Here is a 17,460-nt window from a genome sequence, read left to right as displayed (position 1 = left end):
TAATTTTCTTCTTCCTCTAGGGCCATATTGCTGTCACCATCCTGAACAACTTTCTAGGTGTAAATAAATGATAACCAGGACAAGATAGGGAAAAGATAGGTAAGTTTGTAAGCTGCTATCAAAGATTCCACATTGCTAATGTGTGTAATTCCTTACAGATATAGTACAGGATGTTGTTCATAGTGGGTTTATAGTTTTCTTTTTTAAAATGTTTTAAAAAATGATTTTAGAGAGAGAGAGGAAGGGAGAGGGAGAGAGAAACATGGATGAGAGAGAGAAAAACATCCATTGGCTGCCTCCCGTATGCCCCCCACTGGGGATTAAGCCTGAAATCCAGGCATATGCCCTGGCCGGGAATTGAACTGGCGACCTCTTGGTGCATGGGATGATGCTCAACCGCCTGTGCCACACTGGTCAGGGCTATAGTTTTCTTTTTAATGAGATCTCTATTTTGCGGGGGATAGGTGGGTGTTGTGTGTATATGTATATATTATGTCTATATGTATGTATCAGGTTAAAATTGGCTTCCTACTCATTTATTTTTTTTTAAAGTCTCCTCTCTGGAACCATGATGAATAACAAGTCTTTTCAGACATTTTGTTTAAAATCTTTTTTCCCCAGATTAAATGAAGACTATTTCTTCAGACTTATTCTGAATGTTTAGCATTCAAGGTTCCATATTAGCTGGTCTCAGTCTACCTCTAATCCTGTCTTCTCACATTCTCCTTTGTTGGACCTCATCTTCAAAGAAACCACTATTAGTCTCATAGTGTCGTAGTCCTAGGCTTTTACTAAGCACCTTCCCTCCATCTCTGTGCACCCTACACCTCTTCCTGTCACCCATTCCAGACTTCCAATGGTTGGAACGCATGGTAACAACAAAACATGGTCTTTGAACCCAGACAGAACAGAATGACTAGCCCTGGCCTATAATAAGTACTCAGTAAGTGGCAGCTTGTTATTCAGTTAGGGCTAACATTTATAGAGCATTTACTGTGTGCCAGGACTGTTCATTTTCTCGTTTAATACTTGGAGGGCAATTAAGTAAATATTGTATTGCTGGTTCACCAAGGGGGGAAATGCAGGTCTGGAGGGGTAAATATCTTGCTCGAGGTCAAAGGTCCAGGAAGCAGCCACCTGGAGTGGAGGGTCAGCGTTAAGGGTCACTGCGCCATTCCGTCCCTTCCCCGGCCCAGGTGTGCGAGGCACGCGTGCTCCCCTCTCCGAGCTCCTGCAGCCCTGGCCCTGCCCAGGGCTGTCACCTAAACCCAGGCCTCAGCTCCCGCACCAGCCGAGCCTCCTGGCGGCCAGTCCCCTGCTGCCTGCTGTGACCGAGACACTCAGCCGGGCCAAGCAAGACCCTGCGACTGGTTCCTGAGGCCTGCGACCTTCGAGTCATTCTCTTCTAGGCACACGCGGTTGCCACCAGCATCTTACAGACTGACGTCCAGAACCTAATAAATGACCCCCGGGGGTGGGCAGGGGGGAGGGCGACCAGGCCTCGCGCACACTATTCTGACAAATCTGGGGCAGAAACCGGCTGGGCAGATCGGCCATCGTCTCACCGGTGACTAGAACCGAACCCCTCTTCTCCGGGCAGGACTCTAAAGAGGTAGCGCCATCCCTGCACCTCGTACATGACAGTGTGAGGACACAAGGGGAGGCGTGTCAACGTCATGGTTCCTGGGAGAGGGGATTATTTGTCCTCTTCAGCAGAAGGCCCCGCGCCATTGTGCGCGCCCCCAAGGTGGTGGCCTCTGCGCCTGCGCGCACGCGGGGGTGGCGGGAGGGGGGCGGATGGGAGGGCAGCGCGGTCTGAGGTGCGCCTGCGCAGATTTGAGGCACTCCTGGCAGCGGGGTCTGAGGTGCGCCTGCGCAGGTTCCAGGCACGCCTGCGCAGGGCTTGACTTCCCGCGCTTTTTAGGAGGTCTGCGGTAGCGGACTGGGCAGTCGCCGCGACCGTTGACTGAGCGACCGTTGACCGAGGCGGCGAGGCGGCGAGGCGGCGAAACCTGCGGGTGAAAGTTGGGTATGGTGTTGGTGGGAGAGCCAAGAAGGGAAAGACTGTATTGTCGCTAGTTACCAAACTCCCCCAATTCCTGGGTGAGGAGAGGGTGTTGGAAGAGAGCATGAGTCCTGACTGGAACCCCTCTCCCACGAGGGGTCAAAATAGGCCTCCGGGCCTCCCCCTGAGGCAGTGTGCTTTGGGGGTGCTGTGTGTGTGGGCGCGCGCTCCGGTTTGTAGATTGAGCAAACTTTTTGCTTATCCTCGTCGTCGTCGTCAGCCACAGGAACGCCCGTTGGAAGCTGGGGTGGGGCAACTCAGAGCCAGGCCCAGGGTCCATGGTCCAGGGGGCGGGTGTTGCGCTTTCATGTTGTTTGCGTGAAACTCGCAAACGTGACAGCCCTTGTGCCACCACCCTCTGGGTTCGGGTGTGAGTTGCGTTGGTATTTCTGGGCTGAGAAAAAGTCTCATAACCGCCAATGTGGTTCCTAGAATGGCATCAGGAATGTTTCCTAAAGGGCCTGCTAGATCCGGCTTCACGCCCAAGTTAGGAAACAAAGCCGAGGCAGTCCCTGCCCTGACGGTTCCCAAGTTTGATGTCTGTGTTTGGAAATTAACATTTACCTCCGTACGAGTTGCAATTAACTTAGTTGTGTTCATGCCTGTCTGCCTCCCTGGGTAATGAAAGTTGGTATCCTGCCTTTCCACATGATAGGCAAGAGCTTGTTGAATTCCGTTGGGGTTGAACTATGTTAGGAGGCTAAATATGGAAAAAATTATAGCGGAAATTCTGTTGTAAAAGAAAAAAGCAGAAACACGTGTTTGTCTTGTTGAAATTCTGGAAACATCATTTCAGTTACTCTGGGTATTAAGTGAGGCCACAGTCTTTGAAATTACTACATAATCCAGAGATCTCAGACTCCGGGCCAGAGCAGGTGACCCGCCGTGCTGTGCTGAGACCCCGTGTTCTCCCACGGCGGGGTCAGTGGCAGATGCTCCCTCCGTGGCCTTACAAGCATAGAGTTGGCCAGTGTTATTGTCCATTTTGCTCTATCAGACCTGGTTCAGAATTATTCTCATTGTGGGTCATTAGTTCTAAAATAAATTACATAGACTGTGTGAAATTGCTACATTTAGGAAGCAAGGTTATAATCACCCTACTCCTAGCTTATTTAGAACAGAGTTGAGAAAACGGTTTATGTTGTTAATTCTTAGTCAGAAATGAAAGACTCCATAAAGCGTTAACATGATCAGGTTTGAAACTATAGTTTTAAACCTCAGTTTCAGTAATTATTAGGCTAAGAATTTGATTTTGTTGTTGATACGGTATGAGTTATAAATCTCTTTGAAGGTTTAGTCCAATACCTTCATGTGCTAAAGAAAAAGGTATAGACTTTGATATTGATGGAAATGAAGAGAAACCTAAATGAAAATTCAACCCGAAGTACGGCAGGTATGAACAACTTTTATTTTAAAATTTTCTATGTTTTGTATATACCATGTAAAGCTTGTGTAATTTATAGATGGAGCACTTTGGAAGTATTTAAAAAAATGAACTTGTAGTCTAGCCTCTTTACTATTTAGGTCCAAGGAAATAAAATAATTTAAGGCAAAACATTTAGTAGCAGAAGTGGTAGTAAAATCATACTTCCCTGGATTTATGAGTGGTCTTCCTACAAACCCTACATGCTTGAGTTCTGTTTTTATTTGTATTTATGACTTATTTAAAGTATTTACAGAAGCACTGTTGTCTCCCTAAAAGCTTTTCTTACCATTTCTGCTTCCCGATTTATTAGTTAGAGGATAAGAATGAAGAAAATCAGGGAAATGATGATAATGGACAATGAAGATAACAATAACTATTATTTATTGTGAATGTACTGTATTTCTAGACATTTAGTTATATGTAGTAAAATATTTAATCCTTATACCAATCATTTGAGATGGGCATTATCATCCTTGTTTTCCAGATGAGAAACTAAGGCACAAAGAGGTTGTTAAAAAGTGACTTAGAAGTGGCAGAACCAGGTTTTGAACCTTGAATTCCGGCTCTAAAATTCATACTCTTAATCATTGTATCATCCCGCCTCTCAGTATGTCCTATTGGCATAATAAGTTTAAGAAAATTGCCCAAGTTTATACTTTGAAGTTGTATGTAATTCAATCCTACTTTGAACTTGTATCCAAACCCAGGAAGTCTGATGCCAGAGCCCATATCATTTCATGAGTTATCACAGAGTCTGTATTCTCCTGTAGTATAAGTTTTTATGGACCAGCTAGAGTACGGTACAGCGACAAGATATGTAAATTGAGATTGAGGAAGCTTGGGTTGTATCTAGGTTCTCCCCCTGTGGTAGTGTGCAAACTTTTAGGACCCATTTTCCTCTGAGATCTCTTCTAGTTTTACTGTTTATATATTCTGACTTTTGGCTTGACCGAGATCCCAGGTCTTTTATCTGGAGGGTATGGGGGTAGTGTTTGTTCTCATTTGGATTGGATATTATCACTCTAAGCCTTAGAGTCTAAGGCATTGTCAAAATAATCCACAGAAAATATCCATTACAGATACCTGGAGTGCTTGTTAAAATTTCAGAGTTTTGGCTTCCAAACTAAATATATTGAAATAAAATCTATGAGAGTAGGGTCTAGGAACTGGCATGTTAAGCACAATTCCAGCGAAATCTTAGTCAAACTAAAGTTTGAGAACCATGGTGCTAAAGGGTATGCTACCATAGTCCAAAGAGTGGTTAGGGTTTTTGAAAACATGGGTTAGTGTCTGGTTCTCCCTTACCCCTTTTGTACTTGAAAGGTCCCTTCTAGTTGATATGGTAATAGGCAAGCATAGGTGGGAAATAAGGAAAACAAAAAGTACATTTGGAAAGGGTTGGGGGGGTGGGAGGGTGAGGGAGGAGATGGGAATTACTTCCAAACAAGAGGAAATAAGGCAGTGTTAACCTAGAACAAGAAAGGAATTTTTAAAAAATAGAAGGAGACTCATTGATTCAGAGAACAGACTGATGGTTGCCAGAGGAAAGGGAGTTTGGGGAACCAGGTAAAAAGGTGAAGGGATTAAGAAGTACCAATTGGTAGTTACAAAACAGTCACAGGGATGTAAAGTACAGTATAGGGGATATAGTCAATAGTATTTTAATTACTATGTATTGTGCCAGCTGGGTACTTGAAATATCAGGAGGATTACTGGATAAAATATGTGATTGTCTAACTACTATGCTGCACACTGACACCTGAAGCTAATAGAGTTGAATGTAAGCTGTAATTGAAAATAAAATTTAAAAAAATGGAGATTTTAGAGAAACAAATGAGACTATTTAGGATCTTAAAAAGAATATAAGAATCAATCAAAGGTATAAAATATGTTTATAATAAATATACAATTAACATAGAAGTAGACAAAGTATTCTATAACTAGATCTATTTTCCTATTATATACTAATTTATTGGAACATTCAATTTAGGCTGTTTGCCTGTACCTTTGTTCAATCAGAAAAAGAGGACTAGACAGCCATTAACTTCCAATCCACTTAAAAATGATCCAGGTATCAGTACTACTTCTGACAGTTATGATTTCCCTCCTCTACCAACAGGTAAGAAAATAAGATGCAAACTTTTATTTTATAATATATTTTTATTGATTTTTTTACAGAGAGGAAGGGAGAGGGATAGAGAGTTAGAAACATCGATGAGAGAGAAACATTGATCAGTTGCCTCCTGCACCCCCCACCCCCACTGGGGATGTGCCCGCAACCAAGGTACATGCCCCTGACTGGAATTGAACCTGTGACCCTTCAGTCCGCAGGCTGACGCTCTATCCACTGAGCCAAACCAGTTAGGGCTAGTTGCAAACTTTTAGAAAATAAGAACTAGGATTATAGAAAATTACCATTTCTATTTTATGTTTTCCTTCTTTCCATTATCCAAATATAGGGATTACTTGGCTCTTTCTGAACATTCCAGTACGGTAGTCTGAGTTTCCTTGTCTATAAGGGTGGCTTAGAATTTTAAATGGAGTATCTTAGATCTGGAGTCTTTGTTTTAATGAAATGGTAACCTATATTGTAAATAATTTTCTTTTCTTTTTCATGATACATATGGATATTGTGGTTTAGATATTTGGTGCTAACGAATGAAGAAACTCAAGTTGCCTCAAGAATAAAATGTGCATGGGAACACAGGAAGAATTGGAAAAAATAGACCTTAGGAAGGGTAGAAGCCCAGGAATTTCTAGTGTTTAGCCTCAGTCTTTTTTTCTCTTATAGCATTTTTATCTTTATTTTATCTTATCTTTATTTTGTTGGCTTCCTTATAGTTTCAACATTAACTAAATTGCCCTTGCTGAGAATTAACATAACCTTTTAAGTCTAGTTCTCAGAGCCCATGTTGATCTCCTTCTGTATCTCTTGATTCAAATTCTAGACCCTGGGAGGTCTTAAACTTTACTGACTTTTTACTTATCTTCAGAAAGAAGGCATGGACAGAAAGACATTCTGAAATATACTTGGTGCATGCTGGTTATATACGTTTACATTTTTCTTAAAAAATAATAGACTCTTATGCAACTAGAATTTTAAGATCAATCCATCAGTCTCTCTCTTTCTCAATACTTGTATTGTTAATTTTATCCAGTGTTCAACCATAGACCTTAATCTACTTCTAAATTTATATTATTCAACATTTGAGGGATTTGAAGTAAGAATTTCATATTTTCCAATTTTTATGGATAAAATATTCACATGAATATGCATAAATGGACATTTGTCTGGTTATTCTCTGCCATTTAAAAAATTCTAACCTAGCTGGTTTGGCTCTTCAGATAGAGCATTGGCCTGTAGACTGAAGGATCTCTGGTTTGATTCCTGGTCAAAGGCATGTACCTTGGTTGCAGGCTCGATCCCCAGCCCCAATAAGGGTGTGTGTGGGAGGCAACCAATAGATGTCTCTCTCTCATGTCGATACTTCTGTCTCTCCCCCTCCCTTCCATTCTCTCTAAAAATTAATGGAAAAATATTCTCTGGTGAGGATTAACAAAAATAAAAAATTATCCACCAGTTAAAATATTTTTATAAGTAGCATAATATTGTCCTTATATTAACAACAATTAGAGCTGCTCCATAGAGAAATTTGTATCCTCCTAAAATACTGAACTCTAGAGGCTCTGACCAGAATAACTGTCAGAGATATAAGATTCTTATATTAGGTAAGAGAGAAGACTAGATCAGTGTTTTTGACATTTTGAAAGATTGTTTGGGAAACAATCAACCTTAAAAAAGAAAAAGAAATAGAAGAGAGTAGAATAGGAAATACCAGAGTGTATCACACATAGTAAGAATAAGAATTGGTGAAATTTTATGTTCTTTCTCCCCCCCATCCACACATGCACACCACACATACATATGTTCTGAGTTATGATGTATTTTTTGCTGTGGGTTGGAATAAAAAAGTTTAAGAAACACTGATTACATTGAATTCATGTTACACAGTACAAGGTACTATACTGGGATTGATTGCAGAAAAGATACAGATAAACCTATTGCTTTTGCATAAAACACAGTGGGGGAGAAAGACATCTATAAAAATTAATAAGGCAGGCTGTGAGAGATTCCTCAACAAAGTGCTGTTGAAGAACAAGTCCATATCTTTAAGTTCTTTTCTTCAAGCTTTCAACCGTCAAATAAGTATGAATTATTTTTTTAAAAATCCTATCTATTTTACTTGTCTCTCTGTTATATCTTTTGAGATTGGGCCTGGGAAGCAATGAATCCAGAGTTGCCTCCTTTAACGAAAACAATCAACACAGGGTATGTGGAAACATATACATCAATGAATGTATGTCTGTTACTGACTGATGTTATTTTTCTATGTATATTTTACATTTTTAAATTTGGAAACAAACTATTAATATTTAATAATATACGTTTCCTCGAAAGGCAAATACCACATTCAGTTTCTCATCCTTTGAGAAGTCAAGATTCTGTGTCTAAGTCTATTCAACCAAACACTGATAGGAGCAAGAGTGGTTGGAGGTGAGTCTACTTAAGATTTCTTTCTTTTTCTATTCCTTCTCCTCGCCCTCTCTTCTTTATCTTTTCCTCCTTTCTTAGACAGAATTACATTTAGGAAATTTCTATGCTTAACAACAATTATAGCAATATTAGCTACATTTTATACAAGAAGTTAAAAAGATTTTAGGTAAATTTGGCAGTGATTATATTTCCAAAGATTTCTTCACGTTGTAATGAAATTTCTGCCAATATTTATCACTATGAATTTAGGATTTTTCTATGGATTATTAGTGATCTAATTGAAAATAGGCAAAAAGTCAGAAATAACTGTGTCTTAATAATGGATATATTTAGAAATTGAGAACCAAATAGAATGCCCAATCTTATCCTACCTAGTAAGGTAAATAGAATGTAATAAAAAAGAAAGATGGAGACTGAAATTCATATGCATCTGCAGTGGTAGAGCTCAAGAAATGAGGACATCAAGGAAGATGGTCATTGCCATAAGGATTAAGTTCAATACCTAAATATTGTGAAAAAATGAATAGAAAAAGGGACATGGATTACTTTTTAGGTTGGATTTTAGCATTCTTGGCTAAGTGGCAACTGCTGGAGGAAATAATTTGGGGAACAAAGTATTAGAAAAAGAGCATCAAACATATATATTAGTAATTGTTTAGTGCTTCGATATGCTATTTTAATTCTGACAACAACCTTATGAAGTTAACATTACCCTGACTTTTATTAAATATATAATATTTTTAAAAGGGGAAACTTAATAAAGTTGTTAATAAATACATCAAAATAATATTTTCACTTTTAAATAATGAGTTTTGATTTTATTATCATGCTAATTTCCTCAGGACCATTCAGTTATTTTCTTCAGGACTAGGGCTTGAAACTAGGCCTATTAATGGTTTTGAGATGGTTTTTGGAGGCATAGTTTCAGCTGCAGGTGCTAAGAGAAAGTATATTGTGATAGGCATTAGACAGAGAATTAGGTAACAAATTGTAATCTGGACAGTCACCCAATCCTATATAATAAAAGCCTAATATGCTAAGTGTCCAACTATTCGTTCGATCATTTGACCAGTTGCTATGATGCGCAATGACCACCAGGGGGCAGACACTCCGACTGGTAGGTTAGCTTGCTGCTGGGGTTTGGCTGATCGGGACTGGGCGAGATGGGCCAGACACGCCCTGGAGCCCTCCTGTGGTCTCTCCCTGGCTGGCCAACCTCCTGCAGTCTCTCCCTAGCCGGCCGGCCTGAGGGACCCCACTGGTGCACAAATCCGTGCATGGGGCCTCTAGTTCAGAAATAATAATTATTAATTTTTAAATTAAGAAAATGTAAATGGAAACAACAACTAATACTAATGTAAAAAAAAACTATTACAGCTACAGAGATGGCAACAAAAATACCAGCTTCAAAACTTGGGATAGAAGTGATTTTAGACCTCAATGCAAAAGAACAAACCTAGCGGCAAATGATGGAATAAATTCTTCTCCAATGAATTTGGGAGTGCAACAACAGAAACAGTTAAAAGTATCTCAACTTCCTAACTTATCTCACCAAAGAGATTGTGAAGTACTCAGACAAACACATTCTTCAAAAATACCTGGCTCCACAATGAGAGGTCTAGAAAGAAACAGTACATTACAGGCATTTAAGCCCAATATCCAACAAAATCAATTCAAGAAAAAAATGTTAGGTGATATTCCAGAAGAAAACGCTGTCAAGGTAAACTTTTAAATATGAGTTATTTACATTTTTGTATTTACATGTAAAAAATGAGATAAATAAGTATTTAGAAATTATAGAGATAAGAACATTTGAAATCCTCATGGCATGCAGGTCAATTGGAGTGAATCAGGTGTTCTCAAACTACAGCCCTCGGGCCACATGCGGGTGTTTTTGCTGTTTTGTTTTTTTACTTCAAAATAAGATATGTGCAGTGTGCATAGGAATTTGTTAATAGTTTTTTTAAACTATAGTCCGGCCCTCCAACGGTCTGAGGGACAGTGAACTGGCCCCCTGTTTAAAAAGTTTGAGGACCCCTGGAGTGAATGAATCTTAGTTTCTAAAATATTTCCGTAGAGGTTGTGAATGGCTGCTCCTTTTCATTGCTGCTTTAGAGTTTCCTACTGGGTTCTGAATTTCACTGTGTACTAATAATTGAGATAATGCCAGTTTATCCATTGCTTGCAAAAGTTCTCCAAGCTCTCCTCGAAGTAACAAGGGTTAGCAAACTTTTTCTGTAAAGGGCCAGAGGGTAAATATTGTTGGTTTATGGGCCATATGGTCTCTCTTGCAACTACTCAGCTGTACCACTCAACTCTGCCATTGTAGCTTAAAAGCAGCCATTGACAATACATAAATGGATGAGTGTGGCATGTTCCAATAAAAATTTACGAAAACACAGCAGGTTATATATGGACTACAAGCTATAGTTTGCTGACCTTCGCTCTATAATCTGGTTTTATTTGACCTCTAACCTCATGTTTCATATTCACTAATTCTCCAGTGCACTTGCCATTTTCAGATATTCACAATTCTTTAAACATGATATACACGATAATACAACTCTGCTTTGGCTTATGTTCTTCCTATATCTGTACTTCCTTCAGCCTTACTTCCTGTTTCTATTCTTTACTGTTATTGTTCTTTGCAAATGTCTATACTAGTAGCTGGTTTGCTATCTTTCCTCCCTTGCCCCCTGGCCCAATGGATTGTTTACCCTCTGTCCTTCTCTGTGCTCTGGAAGGCTGAATTGTACTACATAGTGCATCATCCTAGGATCCCTTAGCTGACTTCTGTTAGGGATCAGCCAGTGGGAGTCACTGGCAGGACATCAAAGGGTGAGGTGAGAGGTTGGGTTTTTCTATGCCCTCCCTGCTTAAATGTAGTGTCACAGGTAGTAGCTGTGTCCCTGCATCATATAGCCCCTTCATGAGTCTAACTTTCACAGGTTTGGTAATTTTATTTCCTCCCCTTGTTCTTTTAGCCTAGGAGTGGTAGAAGTTTTGTATTGTTAGTTTTTGAGTTCTTAAGTGCCTTAGGTTTGTTTTGCCCACATGTCTGTGAGCAGTCTTTTCAGTAAGCCATCTAAGGTAAATTCTTTTTTCCTCTTGGAAATCTGACTAAAATAGCATGTTTCATAGTGGTTTTCAACCTTAGGTTTCCTTGTGCATAAGAATGATACGACATAGTGACCTTAATAAAAGTGGCTCATTATGGCAGTACTCCTCTATAGGAGACATTCATACCTTAGTTAAGAGGGGGAGAGGGAGGAAAAGTAATTATAGTTGGAAAACAATGTCCCTTCAAATGTTCTTAGATATGCCTTGCCCTCACAAAGGGAAGTGCCACCACCACCCCCTGAAAATTAGTATCTTAACACATTGTATTCTTAGTTGATCTTTAAAATGTCAAACACATTCCATCTCAGGTCCTTTACACTTTCTATTCCCACAGTCCTCACTCAACAACCTATTTAAAATAATTATCTGTCTCTTTTTAGTCTTTTATCCTGTTTTTCAAATGTAAAGATATATCAATTCCTGAAATTCTATTATATATTTATTGTTTATTTTCTGAATTTCCCCCTGGATGTCAAAATCTATGAGGGTATATATTGTCTGTTTTGTTCACTGTTGTTTCTTCACTAGCTATGTTTGGCACAGAGTAGTACCAATATGTACTTTTTGAGTGAGCGAATGAATGAATGATTCCCCTCCTAGAGTATGAGAACATTAAGGAAAAGAATTGTGTTGTTTTCACCTATATTTATCACACGTTTGGTACACAATATTTAAAAAAATATTCAACGAATGAATCAATGGATGCCCATATAAATCTCTTCTTAATTGTCTCCAAGTGTATCCTAGTTTCTCCTCCTATACAGTGCTAATGATGCCTTTAACTTATGGGAGTAACTATTAAAATTTTCAATAGTTCTTTTACATATTTTACACATGTGCCTATTATAAATATCTAGAATCCTTACAAAGAAAGTGAAAGAGTATGATGGAAAATATGAAATGTTTTTCTAATGATATAATTTTATGTTTTCAAAAGGATGCCTCATTGTATCAGTTAAAACTTAAGGAAAAAGATAATTCTTTAAGAATTATATCAGCAGTTATTGAAAGCATGAAGTACTGGAGTGAACATGCCCCCAAAACTGTACTTCTTTTTGAAATATTGGGTAGGTATAAAACTTCAAAAATATTTAAGTAATACTATTAGATAATAGTGTTCAATGTCAATAGGAATACATAGGAGATCTTAAAGAAAAAAACATTTTGCAAAAGGAGATTTTAGTTAATTAGGATTTTTTTCAGTTCCTGGGTCTGTCATTGATTTGTGACTTTAGATGTATTTGGTTATTTATGTAGTATTCTTCTGATTCATAATGTTAAAACTGAAAAGATTATTACAAGTAATCTAATTCAACCCTTGAAGTTTGTGAGGAAATGGGGCAAATAAAATAGACTTGACTGAAATCACAAAGCTAGTCAACAGCAAAAATGGATTTAGAATCTAAGTTCCTTATTCTCAATCTAGTGTTATTTCTACTATACTTGACTAAATCCAGTAGTAATTTTGTATATAAATTAAATAATATTTTAAATACTCTGAAAGAACATTTGTAAAGAACCCTTTACTGATATGAACACCCTATAATTAATGTTTTCTAAATTAATATTTAAAGGGGAAGAGTTTTATAGAGTGTTTTTGGAATTTGATTTTACCTAGAATGAAGAGATAAACAAGTAAAGGTAGAGATTCAGAACATACTTCTTTCAATAGTTTAAGTAAAATAAAAATTTAATTTAAATTATGAAATATTCTAAACATACAGAAAAATATAGAGAATACCCACGGGAAATCTATTCCCATGTTATAGATTTGAAACTCCTATCCATTTTTCTTCTTCTCTAGAGATAATCACTGTGGTATCTTTCCTGTCCATGCTTTTATAATATTACTATATACATCTGATTTCATAAATTTATGTGGACTTTTAATTGCTTTTTGTGTTTTAAAATACACAGCTTGCATTTTCAGCCAGTATTATGTTTTTGGATTTAGCCATTTTCTGTCCTGCCATAATATTGTCTTTATCTTGGAGCTCCAACTGTGGCCTGTTCAGCAGCTTCTGACTCTTTCCTTTTGGCATTAAGATGCTTATCAAAGTTGTTTATACCACCCATCCTTATACCACAGTGTCATATTCTTCGATGATTTCTTTTGGTTGCTCTTTTCCAGAAGCTGGCATGTGACCCCTTGCATATCATTTTCTGGCTGGTATCAAGTCCACCTCCTAAACCCTGTCTGTACTCTGAAGCTGGGGAATGGGATACACTAATTGGTTTAAGTCCATCTCAACTCACTCCTGCATCTGGGGTTGGGGCCAAATTCCATTCAAATTATATGGCTAAGAATGGCATAGGAGAGGTTTTCCAAAGGAAAATCTAGGTATTAATAGGGGAAATGGAGGCTGACCTCAAAATAACAAATGTTCACTATCAGTTTTCAGTAAGTGGCTGTTAAAGGAATAATTAATGCTCTCATTTGATACTTTCTTGAGATAAACAATTATTATTTGCATTTTATAGATGAGACAAATTTGAAAGAGTTTAAAACAATTTGCTCAATTTAGTAAGCTGAAGAACTGGGACTCAAATGCATGCCTTTTGATTCTAATTCAATATTTATTTTTTTTTCATTAAACCACGATGCTTATTAGTTATATATGTGTATTTCATTATTATAATGTAATAGACTGATCTGGGGATTTAAACACTCTATAGAATACATTCTAAGAAAAAGGTTCAGATGGCCAGCTATTGTCAGTTGCGTGAACTTTGGCATATAACCTGTTCCTAAGTTGGAGAAGGCCAGAAATTTTCTTTCCCTTAGAATAAAACAGTTTCAGAAATATCTTTTCCTCTTTAAATATCTTCTTTATTATTGTATAAATAAAACTATGAGAGAGTTGGTATGGGAATAGTTAATTAAATATCAACTTCTCTTTGTTAAATTTATTTGCATTTTACCATCAATGATTCCCCCTTACCCTTCTTTAATGTTATGTAGGTGTTCTCGATTCAGCTGTTACACCTGGACCATATTATTCAAAGACTTTTCTTATGAGAGATGGGAAAAATACTCTGCCTTGTGTGTTTTATGAAATAGTGAGTATTTGAGTATTCTTTGCAAAGCCTATGCCAACAAAACATACAAATGTAGACTGTAATTCCATTGCAGTAGAAATGATGTTAACACTTTAGTTGTACTTTCAACATTTTGTTTGGTTTTAGTTATGATTTTGAAATTATTTGTTTAACTAATATGGAGAGCCTACTATGTGCCTGGCCCTGTACTAGATGCAGCAGATACGAATTGGAATATGAATGGTAAATGGCTCTTTCAAAGAGATTATAATCTCAGTAAAAGACAGTTATATAAATGTTACATTATGGTATGATAAGTGGTATGCTAGAGGTATGTGCAGGGTGCTATAAAAGTGGATAGGAAGATCAGGAAAAGATTTGAAGAATGTGGTAACCTTATTTTAGATATTTAAGGACTAAATAACCAATGTGTGTTTGGGGAAGAGGAGAGGTAGGAAGGAAATCACGCTAAATTGAGAGAGCAGCATATTCAAAGACAAGAAGCTAAGAGAGAGCCTGGATTATATAGGAAACTGCAAGTAGTTTATAGTTATCAGAGTGTAGAGTTAGTAAGCGATGGGGGTAAGGGTAGTAGTAGTCCTGAGGTTGGGGGAAGGCAAAGAGTGGGCTGGGATATAAGGAAGAGGCTTGGTGATGAAGAATGGGGTGACAAAGGAAGTCTGGAGGCCTTATATGACTTACATACTTTGTGAGTTTGGCATTAATTCTGAAATTGACTGTAATTCTGAAATCAGACATGGATTCTAGTTTTAATTTCACCATTTACTAGCTTTATGACCTTGAGTAAGCTACTTAAACTTTCTGAGCTCCAGTTGTTTTATCTGTAAAATGAGGAGACAAATTTTTACTTTGAAAGGTTGTTTTGGAGATTAGATAATAACACGAGCGTATAGCATTTCTGACACCTAATAGACGATCAAGAAAAAGTAGTTGTCAGGTTATTAATTTCTGAAATATCTTGAGTGTTTATTATTCTCTAGTCTTATGACTTTTTAAAATAAAAAACTTTATACAACAACGTGCAGAACTCATAACTGTACAATTCTGTGATGTATCACAAAGTGAACATTACCAGGTTAAGAAATAGAACATGGCGGTTACTCCATGCATCCTTGTGCTTCCTCCTGTTCACTACCTCCTGTCTCCTAACTTTTAATATCATAAATTAATTCTGCCTCTTTTAAAGCTTTATATAAATAGTATCATATGGTATGTTTTCTTTTATGTCTGATTTCTTTCACTGAACACAATGTAAGATTCATCTTTATTTTTGTATGTAGTTATAGTTCATTTATTTATATTTACATGTACAATGTTCTGTTGTCTGAATATACCACGGTTTAGTTTTCCATCCTAATATTGATGGGCATCTGGGTTATTTCCAGATTTCTTGCTATTATGAGTAATGCTCTATGAACATTTTTGTATATTCTCTTGTGCATATGCATGCATTTCTGTTGGATATATACCTAGGAGTAAAATTGCTGCATCATAGTGCATGTATGTGGTCTAATTCAGTAGTTACTGCTAAAGAATTTTCCAAAGGGTTGTGCCAATTTACACACTCAGAATCAGTGTAGGTGAGTGTAATTTCTTTCATTCTTTTCAACATTTAGTATGCCAGTCTTCTTTATTTTAGCTGTTCTAGTGAGTGTTTAGTGCTATCGCATTTCTCTACAGTTCCCAGTGACTAGTGAAGTTGACCATCTTATATACTTACTGGCCATTTAGATATCTTCTTTTGTAAAGCCTTTCAGGCCTCATGTTTTTTTCTTTCTTTCTTTTTGTTGTTGATGTTGTTAATCCTCACCCGAGGATATTTTTCCATTGTTATTTAGGGAGAGTGGATGAGAGAGGGAAAGACAGATACACATCAATGTGTGAGAGAAACACATCGATTGGCTGCCTCCTGCATGCGCCATGACCAGGGCCCGGGCCAGGGAGGAGCCTGCTCTTGTCTGGAATCAAACCCCGGGGACCCTTTGGTCTGCAGGCTGATGCTTTACTGAGCCAAATCAGCTAGGGCTCATGTTCTTTTTTTCTATTGAGTTATTTGTCTTTTTGTTACTGATTTATAGGAGATTAAAAAAAATACTATTCTTGGTACAAGTTCTTTGTCCATTATGTATATTGCAAGTATTTTCTCATACTTCATGGTTTGCTTTTTAACTTTTAATGGTGGCTTTTGAGGAACAGAAATTCTTCACTTTAATATGGCTCCTTTAGCAATAATCAACATCTTTCCTTATAATTAATGCTTTTGATGACAATTTAGTGAAAGCAATCCCAGAATAGTTTAAATTTACTCATGATCAAGAGGCTTTGATGCTGGATGATCTTTTTCTGGTTTGTTAGTCCCGTTAAGGCATATCCCTTTTGGTTCCCAATCCTAAGCCTGGGGTGGGATGGGGGGGGGGGGGGGGTTACCAGAATCTCTTTTTCTTACGAGCCTCTGATTCTATTATTTTTCCTTCTAGCCCTATGAGCCTGTCAAAAGCTCTGTTCAGTTTCTTAGACTCTCACTGCATTGATTGACAGACACCTCAAGGGGAAAGCATCCCCAAATATCAGGCCCCATTCTGGACTCCTCTCTTCCCAGATAGAGTCTGTAATTCCTCATTGTCTTAGTATCTCTCTGAAATCTACGAGGATATTTTTAAGTATTTCATCCAGTTGTTCTTAGTTGTTCTTAGTTGGAGAGTTGGTATGAACTACCTTTCTGCCATCAACTGAAAGTAGAACTCTGGCAGTCTTATAGAAGTGAATAATTCATGTGCCATTACATTGAGAATTAGTCAGTCTTTTAAGGAGTAGCAGTTTGCTAGCTTGTAAGAAGCCCTACAAAGACCAAGTAAAGGTCTTTCCTCTGTGACAGGGCACTCATATATGCCCAACTGTCATGGTTTTGTCAGCAGTGGGGCCCTAAATCAGGTAAGAGAGTTATAGTATTTTGGGTGTTTCATATTTAGTTGGTCATATAGTTTCAAACAGTTTAAATTTAGATGAATAGATGACTATTGATATTTATTTTTTTAAAAACAGGATCGTGAACTTCCAAGACTGATTAGAGGCCGAGTTCATAGGTGTGTTGGAAACTATGACCAGAAAAAGAATATTTTCAAATGTGTTTCTGTCAGACCAGCATCTGTTTCTGAACAAAAAACTTTTCAAGCATTTGTCAAAATTGTAGATACTGAGATGAGATATTATACCAATGTAATGAATGAAATTTAA

The 17,460-nt window shown here is 37.7% G+C and overlaps 1 protein-coding gene across 3 annotated transcripts; it reads left to right on the top strand.

Annotated features, from left to right (window-relative positions):
* Nucleotides 1–3,415: 3,415 nt before the first annotated feature.
* On the top strand, nucleotides 3,416–17,460 carry SPATA22 (spermatogenesis associated 22; the record flags this gene model as incomplete). 3 transcript variants are annotated; one of them, XM_079797719.1, is made up of 8 exons in its annotated part: nucleotides 3,416–3,458; nucleotides 5,482–5,562; nucleotides 7,761–7,821; nucleotides 7,951–8,046; nucleotides 9,424–9,766; nucleotides 12,104–12,233; nucleotides 14,129–14,226; nucleotides 17,269–17,460. In XM_079797719.1, the coding sequence occupies 8 exons, from the start codon at nucleotides 3,416–3,418 to the stop codon at nucleotides 17,458–17,460; spliced, it is 1,044 nt and encodes a 347-aa protein (XP_079653845.1). The 3 variants fall into 3 exon arrangements, with proteins under 3 accessions (XP_079653845.1, XP_079653844.1, XP_079653846.1); XM_079797718.1 differs by having other exon boundaries at nucleotides 5,482–5,610; XM_079797720.1 differs by lacking the exon at nucleotides 5,482–5,562.

This window comes from Cnephaeus nilssonii (genome assembly GCF_951640355.1).
Source record: "Cnephaeus nilssonii genome assembly, chromosome: 19".
In the NCBI taxonomy this organism is placed as follows: Eukaryota; Metazoa; Chordata; class Mammalia; order Chiroptera; family Vespertilionidae; genus Cnephaeus; species Cnephaeus nilssonii.
Note: the sequence above shows the minus strand (reverse complement) of the source record. Positions and strands in the feature narration are given on the sequence as shown.